This window comes from Trichomycterus rosablanca, chromosome 21, assembly GCF_030014385.1.
Source record: "Trichomycterus rosablanca isolate fTriRos1 chromosome 21, fTriRos1.hap1, whole genome shotgun sequence".
NCBI lineage: Eukaryota > Metazoa > Chordata > Actinopteri > Siluriformes > Trichomycteridae > Trichomycterus > Trichomycterus rosablanca.
Genome location: NC_086008.1, coordinates 15,724,523 through 15,740,557, shown reverse-complemented (window position 1 = coordinate 15,740,557; position 16,035 = coordinate 15,724,523). Strand labels below are relative to the sequence as shown.

The 16,035-nt window shown below is 39.9% G+C and overlaps 1 protein-coding gene across 1 annotated transcript in view; it reads left to right on the top strand.

The window, feature by feature from the left end:
• The window catches only part of epg5 (ectopic P-granules autophagy protein 5 homolog (C. elegans)), an 85,656-nt gene that overhangs the window by 1,387 nt on the left and 68,234 nt on the right, over window positions 1–16,035 (top strand). The window contains exons 2-5 of the mRNA XM_063017964.1: window positions 7,859–7,941; window positions 9,592–10,491; window positions 12,605–12,848; window positions 13,078–13,208. Coding sequence (XP_062874034.1) covers window positions 7,885–7,941; window positions 9,592–10,491; window positions 12,605–12,848; window positions 13,078–13,208 — 1,332 coding nt within the window. The 5' untranslated portion in view covers window positions 7,859–7,884. The remainder of the gene's footprint in view (window positions 1–7,858; window positions 7,942–9,591; window positions 10,492–12,604; window positions 12,849–13,077; window positions 13,209–16,035) is intronic.

Here is a 16,035-nt window from a genome sequence, read left to right as displayed (position 1 = left end):
GACAGCACTCCTGCGCCTATCTTTCAAAGACAGCAGTTGGATGTGACGCTGAGCACGTGCACTCAGCTTCTTTGGACGACCAACGCGAGGTCTGTTCTGAGTGGACCCTGCTCTTTTAAAACGCTGGATGATCTTGGCCACTGTGCTGCAGCTCAGTTTCAGGGTGTTGGCAATCTTCTTGTAGCCTTGGCCATCTTCACGTAGCGCAACAATTCGTCTTTTAAGATCCTCAGAGAGTTCTTTGCCATGAGGTGCCATGTTGGAACTTTCAGTGACCAGTATGAGAGAGTGTGAGAGCTGTACTACTAAATTGAACACACCTGCTCCCTATGCACACCTGAGACCTAGTAACACTAACGAGTCACATGACATTTTGGAGGAAAAATGACAAGCAGTGCTCAATTTGGACATTTAGGGGTGTAGTCTCTTAGGGGTGTACTCACTTTTGTTGCCGGTGGTTTAGACATTAATGGCTGTATATTGAGTTATTTTGAGGGAAGAATAAATTTACACTGTTATATAAGCTGCACACAGACTACTTTTCATTGTGTCAAAGTGTCATTTTGTCAGTGTTGTCCCATGAAAAGATATACTTAAATATCTGCAGAAATGTGAGGGGTGTACTCACTTTTGTGATACACTGTATATATATATATATATATATTATATATATATATATATATATATATATACAGTGTATCACAAAAGTGAGTACACCCCTCACATTTCTGCAAATATTTTATTATATCTTTTCATGGGACAACACTATAGACATGAAACTTGGATATAACTTAGAGTAGTCAGTGTAGAACTTGTATAGCAGTGTAGATTTACTGTCTTCTGAAAATAACTCAACACACAGCCATTAATGTCTAAATAGCTGGCAACATAAGTGAGTACACCCCACAGTGAACATGTCCAAATTGTGCCCAAAGTGTCAATATTTTGTGTGACCACCATTATTATCCAGCACTGCCTTAACCCTCCTGGGCATGGAATTCACCAGAGCTGCACAGGTTGCTACTGGAATCCTCTTCCACTCCTCCATGATGACATCACGGAGCTGGTGGACACCTTGAACTGCTCCACCTTCCACTTGAGGATGCGCCACAGGTGCTCAATTGGGTTTAGTCCATCACCTTTACCTTCAGCTTCCTCAGCAAGGCAGTTGTCATCTTGGAGGTTGTGTTTGGGGTCATTATCCTGTTGGAAAACTGCCATGAGGCCCAGTTTTCGAAGGGAGGGGATCATGCTCTGTTTCAGAATGTCACAGTACATGTTGGAATTCATGTTTCCCTCAATGAACTGCAGCTCCCCAGTGCCAGCAACACTCATGCAGCCCAAGACCATGATGCTACCACCACCATGCTTGACTGTAGGCAAGATACAGTTGTCTTGGTACTTCTCACCAGGGCGCCGCCACACATGCTGGACACCATCTGAGCCAAACAAGTTTATCTTGGTCTCGTCAGACCACAGGGCATTCCCGTAATCCATGTTCTTGGACTGCTTGTTTTCAGCAAACTGTTTGCGGGCTTTCTTGTGCGTCAGCTTCCTTCTGGGATGACGACCATGCAGACCGAGTTGATGCAGTGTGCGGCGTATGGTCTGAGCACTGACAGGCTGACCTCCCAAGTCTTCAACCTCTGCAGCAATGCTGGCAGCACTCATGTGTCTATTTTTTAAAGCCAACCTCTGGATATGACGCCGAACACGTGGACTCGACTTCTTTGGTCGACCCTGGCGAAGCCTGTTCCGAGTGGAACCTGTCCTGGAAAACCGCTGTATGACCTTGGCCACCATGCTGTAGCTCAGTTTCAGGGTGTTAGCAATCTTCTTATAGCCCAGGCCATCTTTGTGGAGAGCAACAATTCTATTTCTCACATCCTCAGAGAGTTCTTTGCCATGAGGTGCCATGTTGAATATCCAGTGGCCAGTATGAGAGAATTGTACCCAAAACACCAAATTTAACAGCCCTGCTCCCCATTTACACCTGGGACCTTGACACATGACACCAGGGAGGGACAACGACACATTTGGGCACAATTTGGACATGTTCACTTTGGGGTGTACTCACTTATGTTGCCAGCTATTTAGACATTAATGGCTGTGTGTTGAGTTATTTTCAGAAGACAGTAAATCTACACTGCTATACAAGTTGTACACTGACTACTCTAAGTTATATCCAAGTTTCATGTCTATAGTGTTGTCCCATGAAAAGATATAATGAAATATTTGCAGAAATGTGAGGGGTGTACTCACTTATGTGATACACTGTATATATGGGTGAAAGACGAATAGGGTGTTCCAAGTACCAATAAAATGGTTTCATTTAATATGTGTCACCTATGTAAATATGTATTTTTTTTCTCAGCATTTTGCTTATTTGATAATTTTAGTGTTGTTGACACACAACAAGGGCACAAAAATGTCATTCAGTGCAACAACTAATTTATGACAAAATACACACACAAAAAACAATCTTAGCCATTTCAAATTTATAAGTTTAGTATATCTCTTACAAAAGATTTAAAACCTCAGAAAAAACTGTACTTACTCTATTTTGAATTTTCTGTGCATTGTTTGTACTCTAATGCATCTTGGGATTTTGTTTATTTGTATACAAGATGTTTTTGCTACACATTCTATTCTATTTGAAACCTAATCAAACTCTGTTTTCTATGAAGCAGGCCTGGATTATCTTGCATTCACATGAAAAAAATATATAATAATTACTTATTACAGTTATTTTAAGCAAATGTTTTTGTTGCACTGTATGATGATTTTATGTTGCACTGAATGACATACTCCAAATTATCCTGTTACATCAGAATATTCATGACTTAATTTGTTTTTAAGTTTTTTATTGATTAAAGTAGCAGTAGTAGAATGAAAATATGCCACACCAGTGGCAAGTATGTGTTATAATATTACTACATCATGAAAAAAGTAAGGCAATGAAAAACATAGCTAATGAAGCCATCATAACAACTTGTAAGGCACCAGAACAGTGTGGAAGTGTGGAATTTGTGTCATAACACGTGAAAAATGGCAGGTCATCGTACTTGGCAATAACAAAATCTCAGGGACCACTTCATCAAAAACATAATTATTAATATTCATTGTAATTACTGCTCTTATTAAGGAAGACTAGAATGGAAAAAAGTGGTTTTAATATTTAAAAATAATTTTAAAACATTATAAAGTCAGTATAACAATGTCATTGTCAATTTAGTGCAACAGCGAAATTCTGTTGCACTGAATGACTGTTGTTGTACTGAATGACAGAAATGTTACTTTACACATTTTACAGTTATCCCAGTGGTTAGCAAAAGCTAACATTGACCTTAGCTCAAAGACATTTCTACACATATTCACATTTAAATGTTAATAACCTTGTTTGTTTACAAGATTAACCGTAATATTACGTTTTCTGTGTTGTACTGAATGACACTCAGTTTTGTTTTTTAATGTACTGTGTCAGTAAAAAGACATTTTTATCAAATAATGTTAAAATGCATTGACCTCGTGTGTGTGCTGAAGGGTCCCCAGGAGTCTTCTTTTGTTGTTATAATTGGTCACATGACTGCAGTAGCTTGATTGCATATTAAAAATAAGGCTTTTTATTAACGTTGTACTGAATGACAACTGAAGATTGGGAAAATGGGGACTGAAAGTATCCTGAATATTATTAATATTAAAAAACACATCTGATTGAATATTATTTAATATGTCACACATGACATTTGTACAATTATGCCAAAGCAGTAAATTTTAAGTTTTACTTAAGATTAATTAGTTTTTTCTTAATGTTTTATTACTTAAAGAGGTAGGGGGACTGTTGCACTGAATGACATTTTGGGGGTTTCAAGGGTTATTTTTTCAAAAATCATACATTTTCCGTAAAAATTACTTTAGGTTTCAGTAAAGATGTACAAATGGAGTAGATTGAAGGTATATCCACTTATATTAATATAATTGTATATTATTTATCAAGTGGGGACACTAAAAAGTTACGTCTCGTCTTTGACCCATATATATACAGTATATGTTAGTGTATGTTGTGCTGGTAGCCTGGTACGAGTGGATAAAAATATATATATATATACAGTATATATACACTGATCAGCCATAACATTAAAACCACCTCCTCCTTGTTTCTACGTACACTCACTGTCCATTTTATCAGTTCCACTTACCATGTAGAAGCACTCTGTACTACTTTCACCCTGTTCTTCAATGGTCAGGACCCCCACAGGACCACCACAGAGCAGGTATTTTTTAGGTGGTGGATCATTCTCAGCACTGCAGTGACACTGATATGGTGGTGGTGTGTTAGTGTGTATGGTGGTGGTACGAGTGGATCAGACAGCGGTGCTGCTGGAGTTTTTAAGTACCGTGTCCACTCACTGTCCACTCTTAGACAGTTCTACCTAGCTGATCCACCTTGTAGATGTAAAGTCAATGATGATCGCGCATCTATTGCTGCTATTTGAGTTGGTCATCTTCTAGACTTTCATCAGTGGTCACAGGACGCTGCCCATGGGGTGCTGTTGGCTGGATATATTGTTGGTTGTTGGACTATTCTCAGTCCAGCAGTGACAGTGAGGTGTTTAAAAACTCCATCAGCATTGCTGTGTTTTATCCACTCGTACCAGGCTACCAGCACAGCACACACTAACACACCACCACCATGTCAGTGTCACTGCAGTGTTGAGAATGATCCAACATGCAAATAATATCTGGTCCTGGGAGAGTCCTGACCATTGAAGAACAGGGTGATAGGCTAAAAAAAAGCATACAGAGAAACAGATTGACTACAGTCAGTAATTGTAGAACTAAGAAGTGCTCCTATATGGTAAGTGGAGCTGATAAAATGAACAGTGAGTGTACAAACAAGGTGGTCATAATGTTATGCCTGATCAATGTGTGTATGTATATACTGTATATATAAGTTTATGATTTACACCTGTTAGCAATTGCTTCAGCTGTACCACATAAATTACACATATTAGGACACCTCTAGGACAGGGGTGGGCATTTAAATTTTGTAAGGGGGCACATGAGAAATTAGGACTGTTGTGGAGGGCAGGACCAATAGGCTGAACTTACTTCCACTCAATACTTATTTTATTCTTTTAAAAAGACAGTAAATTGTATGTTATAATAAACTCCTTTAGTTAAGAATTAATGTTACCATCAGGCAATGAAAATGAGATTTAGGCGGAGTAAAAACATTTTACTATTTCACAGTTTAACACAAAGTGCTACTGTCTAATTACCTTAGTTGCTGTTTTTCAGTCCTTTGTTCTGACATTTTTCCAGTCCTTGTTGCTTTTGCAGTTTAGCTAGCAAAGCTTCAGATGTGACCGTTGTGACTGCATCATTTAAGTTCTTGTATTTCTCTGTGTTTAGTACCGTGATGGCATTTCAAACTGTAATTCTTAAACGGCGGCCTGTTTTCCACAAACTAAACACAGGGCATTACATCTGACTTCAGTAAATAAATACTTATACTTGTATCTGTATCAATCGCACTCACAGTTTTGTTCACCAACACATTACGGTGAAGCTTGATACACTTGCACATATGCACAAACATAAATTAAAGAGGTGTAATCTAGGACCGCGGTGCAACACAGAACACAAGTGCAAACAATACAGTTGCAAAACAATGCAGATAAAAAACCCCAGACCAGACCGTAGAGTAAAGAAAGCAGCTCCTGTAGAAAATCACCATACCCCTTTGAAGTACAAAAATTTTTGTCTTATAGCCTGAAACCCTACTGTAGCCTTATTTTCACATTTGAACCTGCCACTAACTTCCACTTTTAGCCGTCTAACGGAGTGACGCATTTTGGTGTTTTTTAAAGTCGCCATTGACCTCTTGGCAAGGACGGATTAAGGATAGTCTGGGCCCCTGGGCAAAGAGTTGCCCAGGGCCCCCCCTCCAAAAACATAAATAAATTAATACATTAAACAACCTGTCAATAACTAACCCTAACACAAGAATCTATTTTATATAAGTTTCTTTCTACTCTTCTTTCTTGTAAAGTCATCCACTAATTCATCAAAATTAAGCTGTCTGACCAAATCTGATTCAATGGCCAGAAGTGACAGTGAGTTCAGGCGGTTTTGGCGCATCCTAATCCTGAGTTCATTCTTAATACCAGTTAAGTTTGGAGAATGAACGCTCCCCTTCACAATTTGTGATGGGCACAGTCAAAAAAAGTCTAAGTGCTATGTAGACATTTGGAAAGGTTGACTGTAAATTCAAATTTATCATGGTTTTGAGCATTTTACTAGGACATTTTTCTTTTTCTGTTATGAATGATTTGTATTGTATCAATTCATCTGCCAGGCTCATGTTCAGATCTGAAGGATATGCTGCAGCGAGTGAGTTAGCCTTTAAAGTGAGCTCACTGTTGGACATATTGTCAGGCATGAAAAGAACATCAAATAGCTCAGTTAAGTGTGTGTATGCATTCAAACTGCTTGAAATTGCTTGTCTTAAATTTAAATTGATAAATTGATTTGTGTCTCTGCGCTTAAGAGAAATTGAACATAATAATCTTAAAACAATACAAATTCAGAAACATTAAGTAAGGGCCTGAATCGCATATTTGCAACAAAACGTCAGTTATGAAATATGGTAGCTTGCCTGGCAATTTTTAGGTCCCTAGAAAGTCAAGGAGCCATGGTAAACGACTTCTATGGAAGTCAAGGGCCCCATAGCAGGGGCCCTCGTGATCAAGGGCCCTCTAATGGTATGCCCTGCTCTTCTCTAGGGCCCCCTGGTAGGGGCTCTCATAACCAGGGCCCTCTAAAAATATGCCCCCCTCTTTCCTAGGACCCCTAATAGCCAGAAGTCGAAGTCAGAGCAGTGCCACAACGCCTCATCCATTTTCATAAGGGGCCCAAAAGCATGGCTAGGGCCCCCAAAAGCATGGCTATGGGCCCCAAAAGCATGGCTAGGGGCCCCAAAAGCATGGCTAGGGCCCCCAAGAGGCCCTGGGGTCAAAGTCCCTAATAGTCAGAGGATCCTTAAAATGGAGGGCCCTCAGAAATAAAAATATATTGTATCATAAATGTTGATAGGCATCGCAAAATGTTTTGGGCCAGGGCCCCGGGGCCCCCTGACCTCAAGGGCCCCTGGGCGCTGGCCCCACGGGCCCGGTCAGTAATCCAGCCATGCCTCTTGGTACTTTCTCTAAATCAGTATTCTACTGGCTTAATTATTCATTTTGGTAGGATGGCAAGGTGTTGGTGAAAACACGATGAAGCAAGAGAAAATTGCCTTGTCAAAAATTAATTAAAATCTGAAACTAAAATCTATTTTTTCCACAATTTGCTGTTGACAGGTACTTCCAATTTTCTTTAATTATTCTTCTTACGTGTCTAGGACTCAGTTCGTCCACCCCTTTATCTCTGATCAGCTTTCCTGATGGTGCCATGCACTTCGCAGATCTTAATAACACTCTGAATGGTACTCAGGGGAATTATAAAACTAAAATGCTTTTGATCCGTCTTCAACTTGTGCTTTTCCACACCTTTATCTCGAAGCGTTTTTGAAAGCACCTTTGCATTACCATGCAGTTTGGAATCCTCACTATAATTGATGTCAGGTGTGGGCCAACTAGCCTAGTGTGATCTGGAAGGTAATTGGTTGTACATGATTAAGTTTATAGAAGTTACTATGTTGGGCTGATCATACACCGATGAGGCATAACATTATGACCACCCTCCAAATATTGTGTTGGTCCCCCTTTTGCTGCCAAAACAGCCCTGCAACTGCAATGCACTGTGTATTTTGTATTCCACTAAAACTGACACTTAGATTTTTTTTTATGTGATAAAGACATCTGTGAAAAGATCTGTGTAAAGATGGCTGAAGCAGTGAGACCAAAGAAATCAAAGGTGAAATCCTCTGGAAAATCACAGGTAAAACACACTGTTTCACTAAGTTTATTACACCTCACTTTATTACACCTTTTTTCTGTTTTCAGTTTAAGCAAACTAAACTTACCACAGTCAATTTTGCTGTTATATTTACCTTGTAAAAAGTACTAAAAAAACTGAAATTACTGTTATCATACATCATTAGATTTAAACAGTAATGCTTGGATCTACTGGGTAACTGTGTGATTTTGTACAACCCCAAATCAGAAAAAGTTTGGACAGCATGGAAAATGACTTTTATTTCATTACACGCAGGATGAACCTAAGATATTCCATGTTTTGTCTGCTCAACTTCATTTTATTTATTAATAAACATCCATTCCTGCATTTCAGGTCTGCAACACATTCCAAAAAAGGTTGGGACAGTAAAGCATTTACTACTTTGTAATGTTGCCATTCCTTTTCACTACACGTTTTGGCACCGAGGATACCAAGCGATTTAGTGTTTCAAGTTTTATTTTATCCTATTCTTCCTGCAAACACGTCTTAAGATGTGCAACAGTACAGGGTTGTCGTTGTCGCATTTTTCATTTCCAAATTCTCCACACATTCTCTATTGGGGACAGGTCAGGACTGCAGGCAGGCCAGTCCAGTACCAGCACCCTCTGCTTCTGCAGCCATGCCTTTTTAAAGTGTGCAGCATGTGGTTTTGCATTGTCTTGTTGAAAAATGCATGAACAGCCCTGCAAAGGATGATGTCTTGAAGGCAGCATATGTTGCTCTAAGATCTCAATGGACTTGTTGTTGATAATCATTGTTGATGATGGTCCTTTTCATCCATTTTTTCCAAAAAAGACCTGGAATGCTGATTCATCTGACCACAATACATGTTTCCACTGTGTGATGGTTCATCCTAGATGCCTCTGATCCCAGAGAAGTCGACACCGCTTCTGGACATGGTTAACTTAAGGCTTCTTTTTTGCACAGTAAAGTTTTAAGTGGCATTTGTGCATGTAACTCTGTATTGTAGTGCTTGACAAAGGTTTGCCAAAGTAATCCCTCACCCATGTGGTTATATCAGCTATTGTTGAGTGGTGGTTCTTGATGCAGTGCCGTCTGAGGGATCGAAGATCACAGGCGTTCAGCTTAAGCTTGCTGCTTTTGTACCAAACCATGATTACAATCACCTGCTGACATCACCTGTTTGGAATCACATTATTATTTAGTTTTTTTACCTCAATACTAGCCCTAAATTGCCCCCCTCCCAACTTTTTTTGGAATGTGTTGCAGGCCTGAAATGCAGGAATGGATGTATATTAACACATGAAATGAAGTTGAGCAGACAAAACATGAAATATCTTGGGTTCAAACTGTCTGCAATCAAATAAAAGTCAAAGTAAATGTAAGGAACTGTGTTTTTTTATTTTATTTGCATTTTCCAACTTTTTTTCTGATTTGGGGTTTTATTACTGGTTATTTGATATTAAGGGATTGGTAATAAACAAGATTAGTGTTAATCGAGTTTTAAAACAAGGAATTAACACTTTTCCAAAATCAGTGGTTGCGAAAGGAGAGGCAGCTAGAAATTATTAAAGATTGAGAGAACTCTAGAAACATCACCAATGAGTTTATTTACACTTAAGCATTGTGATTTCATACGCACTTCGTTAATGCATTGCTTTGTTGTTATAGGAGAAAAAGAAGAAACAGACTGACAGTTTGAGAAAAGCTGCTGAACCTGCAGAACATTGTGGTCCGGCCCCGAAGCTCACATCTGAATTTACAGATGTTTTTCTCAGCCTTCCTCCTGAACTACCTGTTTCTGTTCAAGAACCCTCATGCACCCAGCTCCTAGCAGACCAAAATGAAAAAGCAGAACAAGATCAAAACAAAGATGCATTGTTTCAAATTTCGGACACTGTGGAGGTCCCTTCTTGCCCTGGAGACACTGAGTCCGAAGAGTTCACACAAGACTCTGGAATCAAAATGGACCAACCTGATCTGTCTTCTCAGCTGAACCAGTGTAATGAAAAAACCTTATGCCATAAAATGGAGCTCCTTAATGTCTCCTCACTTTATCCATCACTTCTTGCTTCATCTGTGGAGCCCCAGCTTCTCGTCAACCTGTCCTCAGTCACTTCTGGAGTAGCACAAGCATCTCTCATGCCAATAGAAGATAAAGAAGCAGTAAGAATAGGTCATATAAGTCCAGCACCAGCCATTCTCCCTTTGGCTGATCAGGAGTCTTCACCCCCCAGTCTAGTACCAGTGCAGCTAGATAAAGCTGACAGGACCCACGAGAGGCTGTATCCAGAACTGCCTCAGGAATGCCAGACAGTCCAGCCTTTCACCAACCAGCAGCTCAAAATGTGGGAACCAGGTTCCTGGTTGGAGAATGTAGAGCTACATGCATCTGAGTTTCTGGCTCTAGTTCACTGTGAAGGCCATGAGCTGCATGAGCTGCTGCTAAATTACTGGAGGTGCCGAAAGCAGCTGACTCAAGCGCAGACCGAGTTGCAGGCAGCAGTTTCGGACTGCAAAAGTGTGCAAAACAGGCTGTGGAGTTTTAAAGATGAACAGCTGACGTTACAGGTCATAAAGATATCTTAGCTTAAATGTAGAGTTACTTACAACATTTTAAAACACAATATCTACAGCAAACTGTTCTTAAATGTTCTGAATGAAGTTTTTTTTAATGTTAATACACAGTTTATACACCGATCAGCCGTAACATTTAAACCACCTCCTTGTTTCTACACACACTGTCCATTTTATCAGCTCCACTTACCATATAGAAGCACTTTGTAGTTCTACAATTACTGACTGTAGTCCATCTGTTTGTCTGCATGCTTTGTTAGCCCCCTTTCATGCTGTTCTTTAATGGTCAGGACTCTCCCAGGACCACTACAGAGCAGGTATTATTTGGGTGGTGGGTCATTCTCAGCACTGCAAAGACTTAACCTTGACCAGGCAAAAACAGCAGCCATGGATCGAAAAGCGTGCAGGAATATTGTGAAGGAAGTTCGGAATCCTGCGGCACCCACAGCAGCGTATTGGCTAAGGAGTCGTCTCAAACCAGTCGCCAGCTAGGGACCAAAGAAGAAAAGACAAAGACTGCAGTGACACTGACATGGTGGTGATGTGTTAGTGTGTGTTGTGCTGGTATGAGTAGATAAGACACAGCAGCGCTGATGGAGTTTTTAAACACCTCACTGTCACTGCTGGACTGAGAATAGTCCACCAACCAAAAATATATCCAGCCAACCGCGCCCTGTGGGCAGCGTCCTGTGACCACGGATGAAGGTCTAGAAGATGACCAACTTAAACAGCAGCAATAGATCAGCGATCGTCTCTGACTTTACATCTACAAGGTGAACCAACACCAACACTCCAGGTAGGAGTGTCTAATAGAGTGGACAGTGAGTGGACACAGTATTTAAACCCAAATAATACCTACTCTGTGGGGGTCCTGACCATTGAAAAACAGGGCCAAAGCAGGCTAAAAGGTATGTAGAGAAACAGATGGACTACAGTCAATAATTGTAGAACTACAAAGTGCTTCTATATGGTAAGTGGAGCTGATAAAATGGACAGTGAATGTAGAAACAAGGAGGTGGTTTTAATGTTATGGCTGATTGGTGTATTTTTATAGACATACTCATGATCAGATGTCTAGATACTTTTTGACATTTAGTGTATATAATACAGTGGTACCTTGAAACTCAACGTCAATTGGTTCTGGGAATTTCGTTGAGTTTAAAATGTGTTGAGTTTCAAGGTATTTTTTCCTCTAAGGATGTATGGGAAACCTGTTAATGTGTGTCATAGTCCTGTGGAACTGCATATATTTTAGGCTTATGTAAAATAATGGGGTTGTTTTTGATGCTTATACACTGAAAACAACACAAATATAATATTAAAAAACACCGAAATACAATTGAAAACAGCAAACTTTAAGTTAATTGTTTTTTTATGCTTCTTAATCGTGAAGATGCTTGATCTTGGAATACCGTATTCCGTTCAATAAAGGCACATTCACATGAGAAGCACCAAACCGCTTTTGCGCAGGCTGTTCCGTTATTTCCTATGGAGTGTGGCGGTGCACAAAGCTTAACATGACTTATTGCACTAAAACAACGAGTGAGGAATTTCATTAGTGATGAAAACATATGAGCAGTAATAATTAAGAGTGGTTTAGTGTTCCTATTTTTTTCTTTTAATACATTGTTTTACATTGTAATACACAGGTTTTTTTTTAACGATAAGCGTTTTAGACTCTCGGAAAAGCTGATTTTCACAATTTCTCAGAACCCTGAGCTGTAACACAAGTTTAAAAGTGAAACAGGAGAAAACAAATGCAAATTTGTCTCATATACGCACTTTGATGACGTTTTACTGCTTAGCTCAATCGAAGCGCTGAGCAAAGTGGTTGTTCATTGCTAATTTGAAATTAAATAAATAAAAATTTTTTCAAAAAGCTGCACATTTAAGGGTACAAATGTACAAATTTCTTAATGAAGGACATTGAGTTTCAAAGATTTTAAGTTTAGAGGACGTTGAATTACAAGGTATCACTGTATATTAAAACAACAGGTAGAATAACAAAAAGTAGATGACACAAAGGGGGCTCATGTTAAAAACGCTAAAATAAATCTATGTGAAAATGCAATTTACTGTCCTGTAACAAATGTCCTTTACCTCACAGGGTCTGTGTGCTGACCAGAGTAAAGTATTCAGCTACCACCGTTTCCAGCAGGTGGTTTTGAACGAGGGTGTTGTAGCCGAGCTAAAGCATCTGTTCAAGGTGAAGGCTGAGCTTCTCCACCAGACCATAGCCCTGCACTCCTACACCTCTGTCTTGTCTCGGTTGCAAGTAGAATCTTATATCTACCACATGCTCAGCACCAATCCCCTTACCTGCAATGTGGCCGTGCATGAGGCCGGCTCAGGCAAGTCAATTTTGACTATGATATTCTTTCTGTTGCAAGTCATGAATACATGTCATGCTATGTAAATTGTTTTTAGAAGTGGTCAATAAGAAAACTGTTCCTGATAATAGTGTAGCAGCAGAGCTTTGTAGAATATGAACAAAAAACAGCTGAATTTGAGTGTACTAATTTAAAAAATGCGCATAACACAGCTTCAGTTTGTATATTTTGTTTGTTCTGGGTTTTACAGGTAATCACAAATCACAGTCATCATCTCTGATTCAGCTAAAAGAAAGCATCAGTGTGCTGTTCAGCTTTACCCGTCGAGTACTAGACGATTCTCAGTTCCAGAGTGACATTTATCTGTGGCTCCAGAGACTGGTAAACATGCTTTCATTAAGAATATAAAGTATGTTATTTTTTTTACAGAGATTAATGTACTGACACACTCTGTTTTGTTTGGTATTACATTTACTTTGACTTTTACTTTATTGTACAGGGTGGGCCATTTATATGGATACACCTAAATAAAATGGGAATGGTTGGTGATATTAACTTCCTGTTTGTGGCACATTAGTATATGGGAGGGGGAAAACTTTTCAAGATGGGTGGTGACCATGGCGGCCATTTTGAAGGCGGCCATTTTGGATCCAACTTTAGTTTTTTCAATGGGAAGTTTTCTCAAACTTATTGAGAATTTCACAAGAAAAACAATGGTGTGCTTGGTTTTAACGTAACTTTATTCTTTCATGAGTTATTTACAAGTTTCTGACCACTTATAAAATGTGTTCAAAGTGCTGCCCATTGTGTTGGATTGTCAATGCAACCCTCTTCTCCCACTCTTCACACACTGATAGCAACACCGCAGAAGAAATGCTAGCACAGGCTTCCAGTATCCGTAGTTTCAGGTGCTGCACATCTCGTATCTTCACAGCATAGACAATTGCCTTCAGATGACCCCAAAGATAAAAGTCTAAGGGGGTCAGATCGAAAGACCTTGGGGGCCATTCAACTGGCCCACGACGACCAATCCACTTTCCAGGAAACTGTTCATCTAGGAATGCTCGGACCTGACACCCATAATGTGGTGGTGCACCATCTTGCTGGAAAACCTCAGGGAATGTGCCAGCTTCAGTGCATAAAGAGGGAAACACATCATCATGTAGCAATTTCAAATATCCAGTGGCCTTGAGGTTTCCATTGATGAAGAATGGCCCCACTATCTTTGTACCCCATATACCACACCATACCATACATTTTTGTGTTCCAACAGTCTTGGAGGGATCTATCCAATGTGGGTTAGTGTCAGACCAATAGCGGTGGTTTTGTTTGTTAACTTCACCATTCACATAAAAGTTTGCCTCATCACTGAACAAAATGTTCTGTGTAAACTGAGGGTCCTGTTCCAATTTTTGTTTTGCCCATTCTGCAAATTCAGTGCGCCGATCTGGGTCATCCTCGTTGAGATGCTGCAGCAGCTGGAGTTTGTAAGGGTGCCATTTGTGAGTAGCTAATATCCGCCGAAGGGATGTTCGACTGATGCCACTCTCCAGTGACATGCGGCGAGTGCTACGCTGTGGGCTCTTGCTGAATGAAGCTAGGACAGCCACTGATGTTTCTTCATTAGTGACAGTTTTCATGCGTCCACATTTTGGCAAATCCAACACTGAACCAGTTTCACGAAACTTGGCAAGCAGTTTGCTAACTGTAGCATGGGAGATGGGTGGTCTCGTAGGGTGTCTTGCATTGAAATCTGCTGCAATGGCCCGGGTACTGCGTTCACCAGACATCAACACAATTTCTATCCGCTCCTCACGTGTTAACCTCTGCGACATGTCAATGGCTGTAAACAAAGAGAAGCTTGTAAATAACTCATGAAAGAAAAAAGTTACGTTAAAACCAAGCACACCATTGTTTTTCTTGTGAAATTCTCAATAAGGTTGATGTGTCACATGACCCTCTTCCCATTGAAAAAACTAAAGTTGGATCCAAAATGGCCGACTTCAAAATGGCCGCCATGGTCACCACCCATCTTGAAAAGTTTTCCCCCTCCCATATACTAATGTGCCACAAACAGAAAGTTAATATCAACAACCATTCCCATTTTATTTAGGTGTATCCATATAAATGGCCCACCCTACTGTAGAACTAGGGGTGGGTTTATAAAATCGATTTTTCGATTTTAATCGATCTTTATTTGAACGATCCAATATCGATTCATATAAATGCGAGATCGATTTTTTAAATACGCCCCTTTTTACGGTGCACACGGAAATCTATTACTATTGTTACCCCCTTTAATTTCGCGTGACCAGCCACTGTTTTTTCATGCAACGAGATCTGACCTGCACATCAGTTTAGCATGGCAGAAGCTCAAGTTATGACCACTACACAACTTTTTGCACTGATTTTCGCTCGGCTCTGGATTCAGGAGGAACTCGGTGTTCGCTCTGCGATCAAAACTCGGCTCTCAATCAATGTGAGAAACAGCGAGGGGAAACACAGGGGAGAGGTTGGAAACAGGTGGTGGAGCGCAATATAGTTTCTATCAGAATACATCAGCACACGCGAGATCGTTCTCTACAAAACAAAATATTTATTAACCTCCAACTCACTACAGAACGATCCATGCTGCTCGTGTTGCCAAATCCACTCAGATTCATTTATTTCATCAGCGCACAAACTTTGATTGCTCGCTACTTGTTGATGTGCATGTTTGGACGTGGTATCATTAAACCTTTCATCACTTCTCACGTGTGTTTTCGTGACAAAACGTAGTTTTGGAGACCAGAGAAGCTCGCCTGTGATTCCCCCTGGTGATGGATGGTGTAGTGTAAAACTCCCCATCGCCGATCAGTCGTGTAGTGTGAACATTACAGTGACCACGTGTTAATCAGAGTGTCGTGTAGTGTAAACTTGGCATAAGCTGTACAACAGCCAGGTGTATGTTTACATTACATTTACAATGTTGTAGCATGTCAGACAAATGGAAGAAAACAGTAACATTCATTTTTTATTATTATTTCATTTGTCTGACATGCTACAACATTGTAAATGTAATGTAAACATACACCTGGCTGTTGAATGTTACTGTTTTCTGTTTTGGATTAATTATTTATGTAAACAAAATACACAAATATTTTTAATAATGAGTGTTCTTTGTACAATTATCACATTCGTTCTCTGAACATCTGTACATATGTAAACA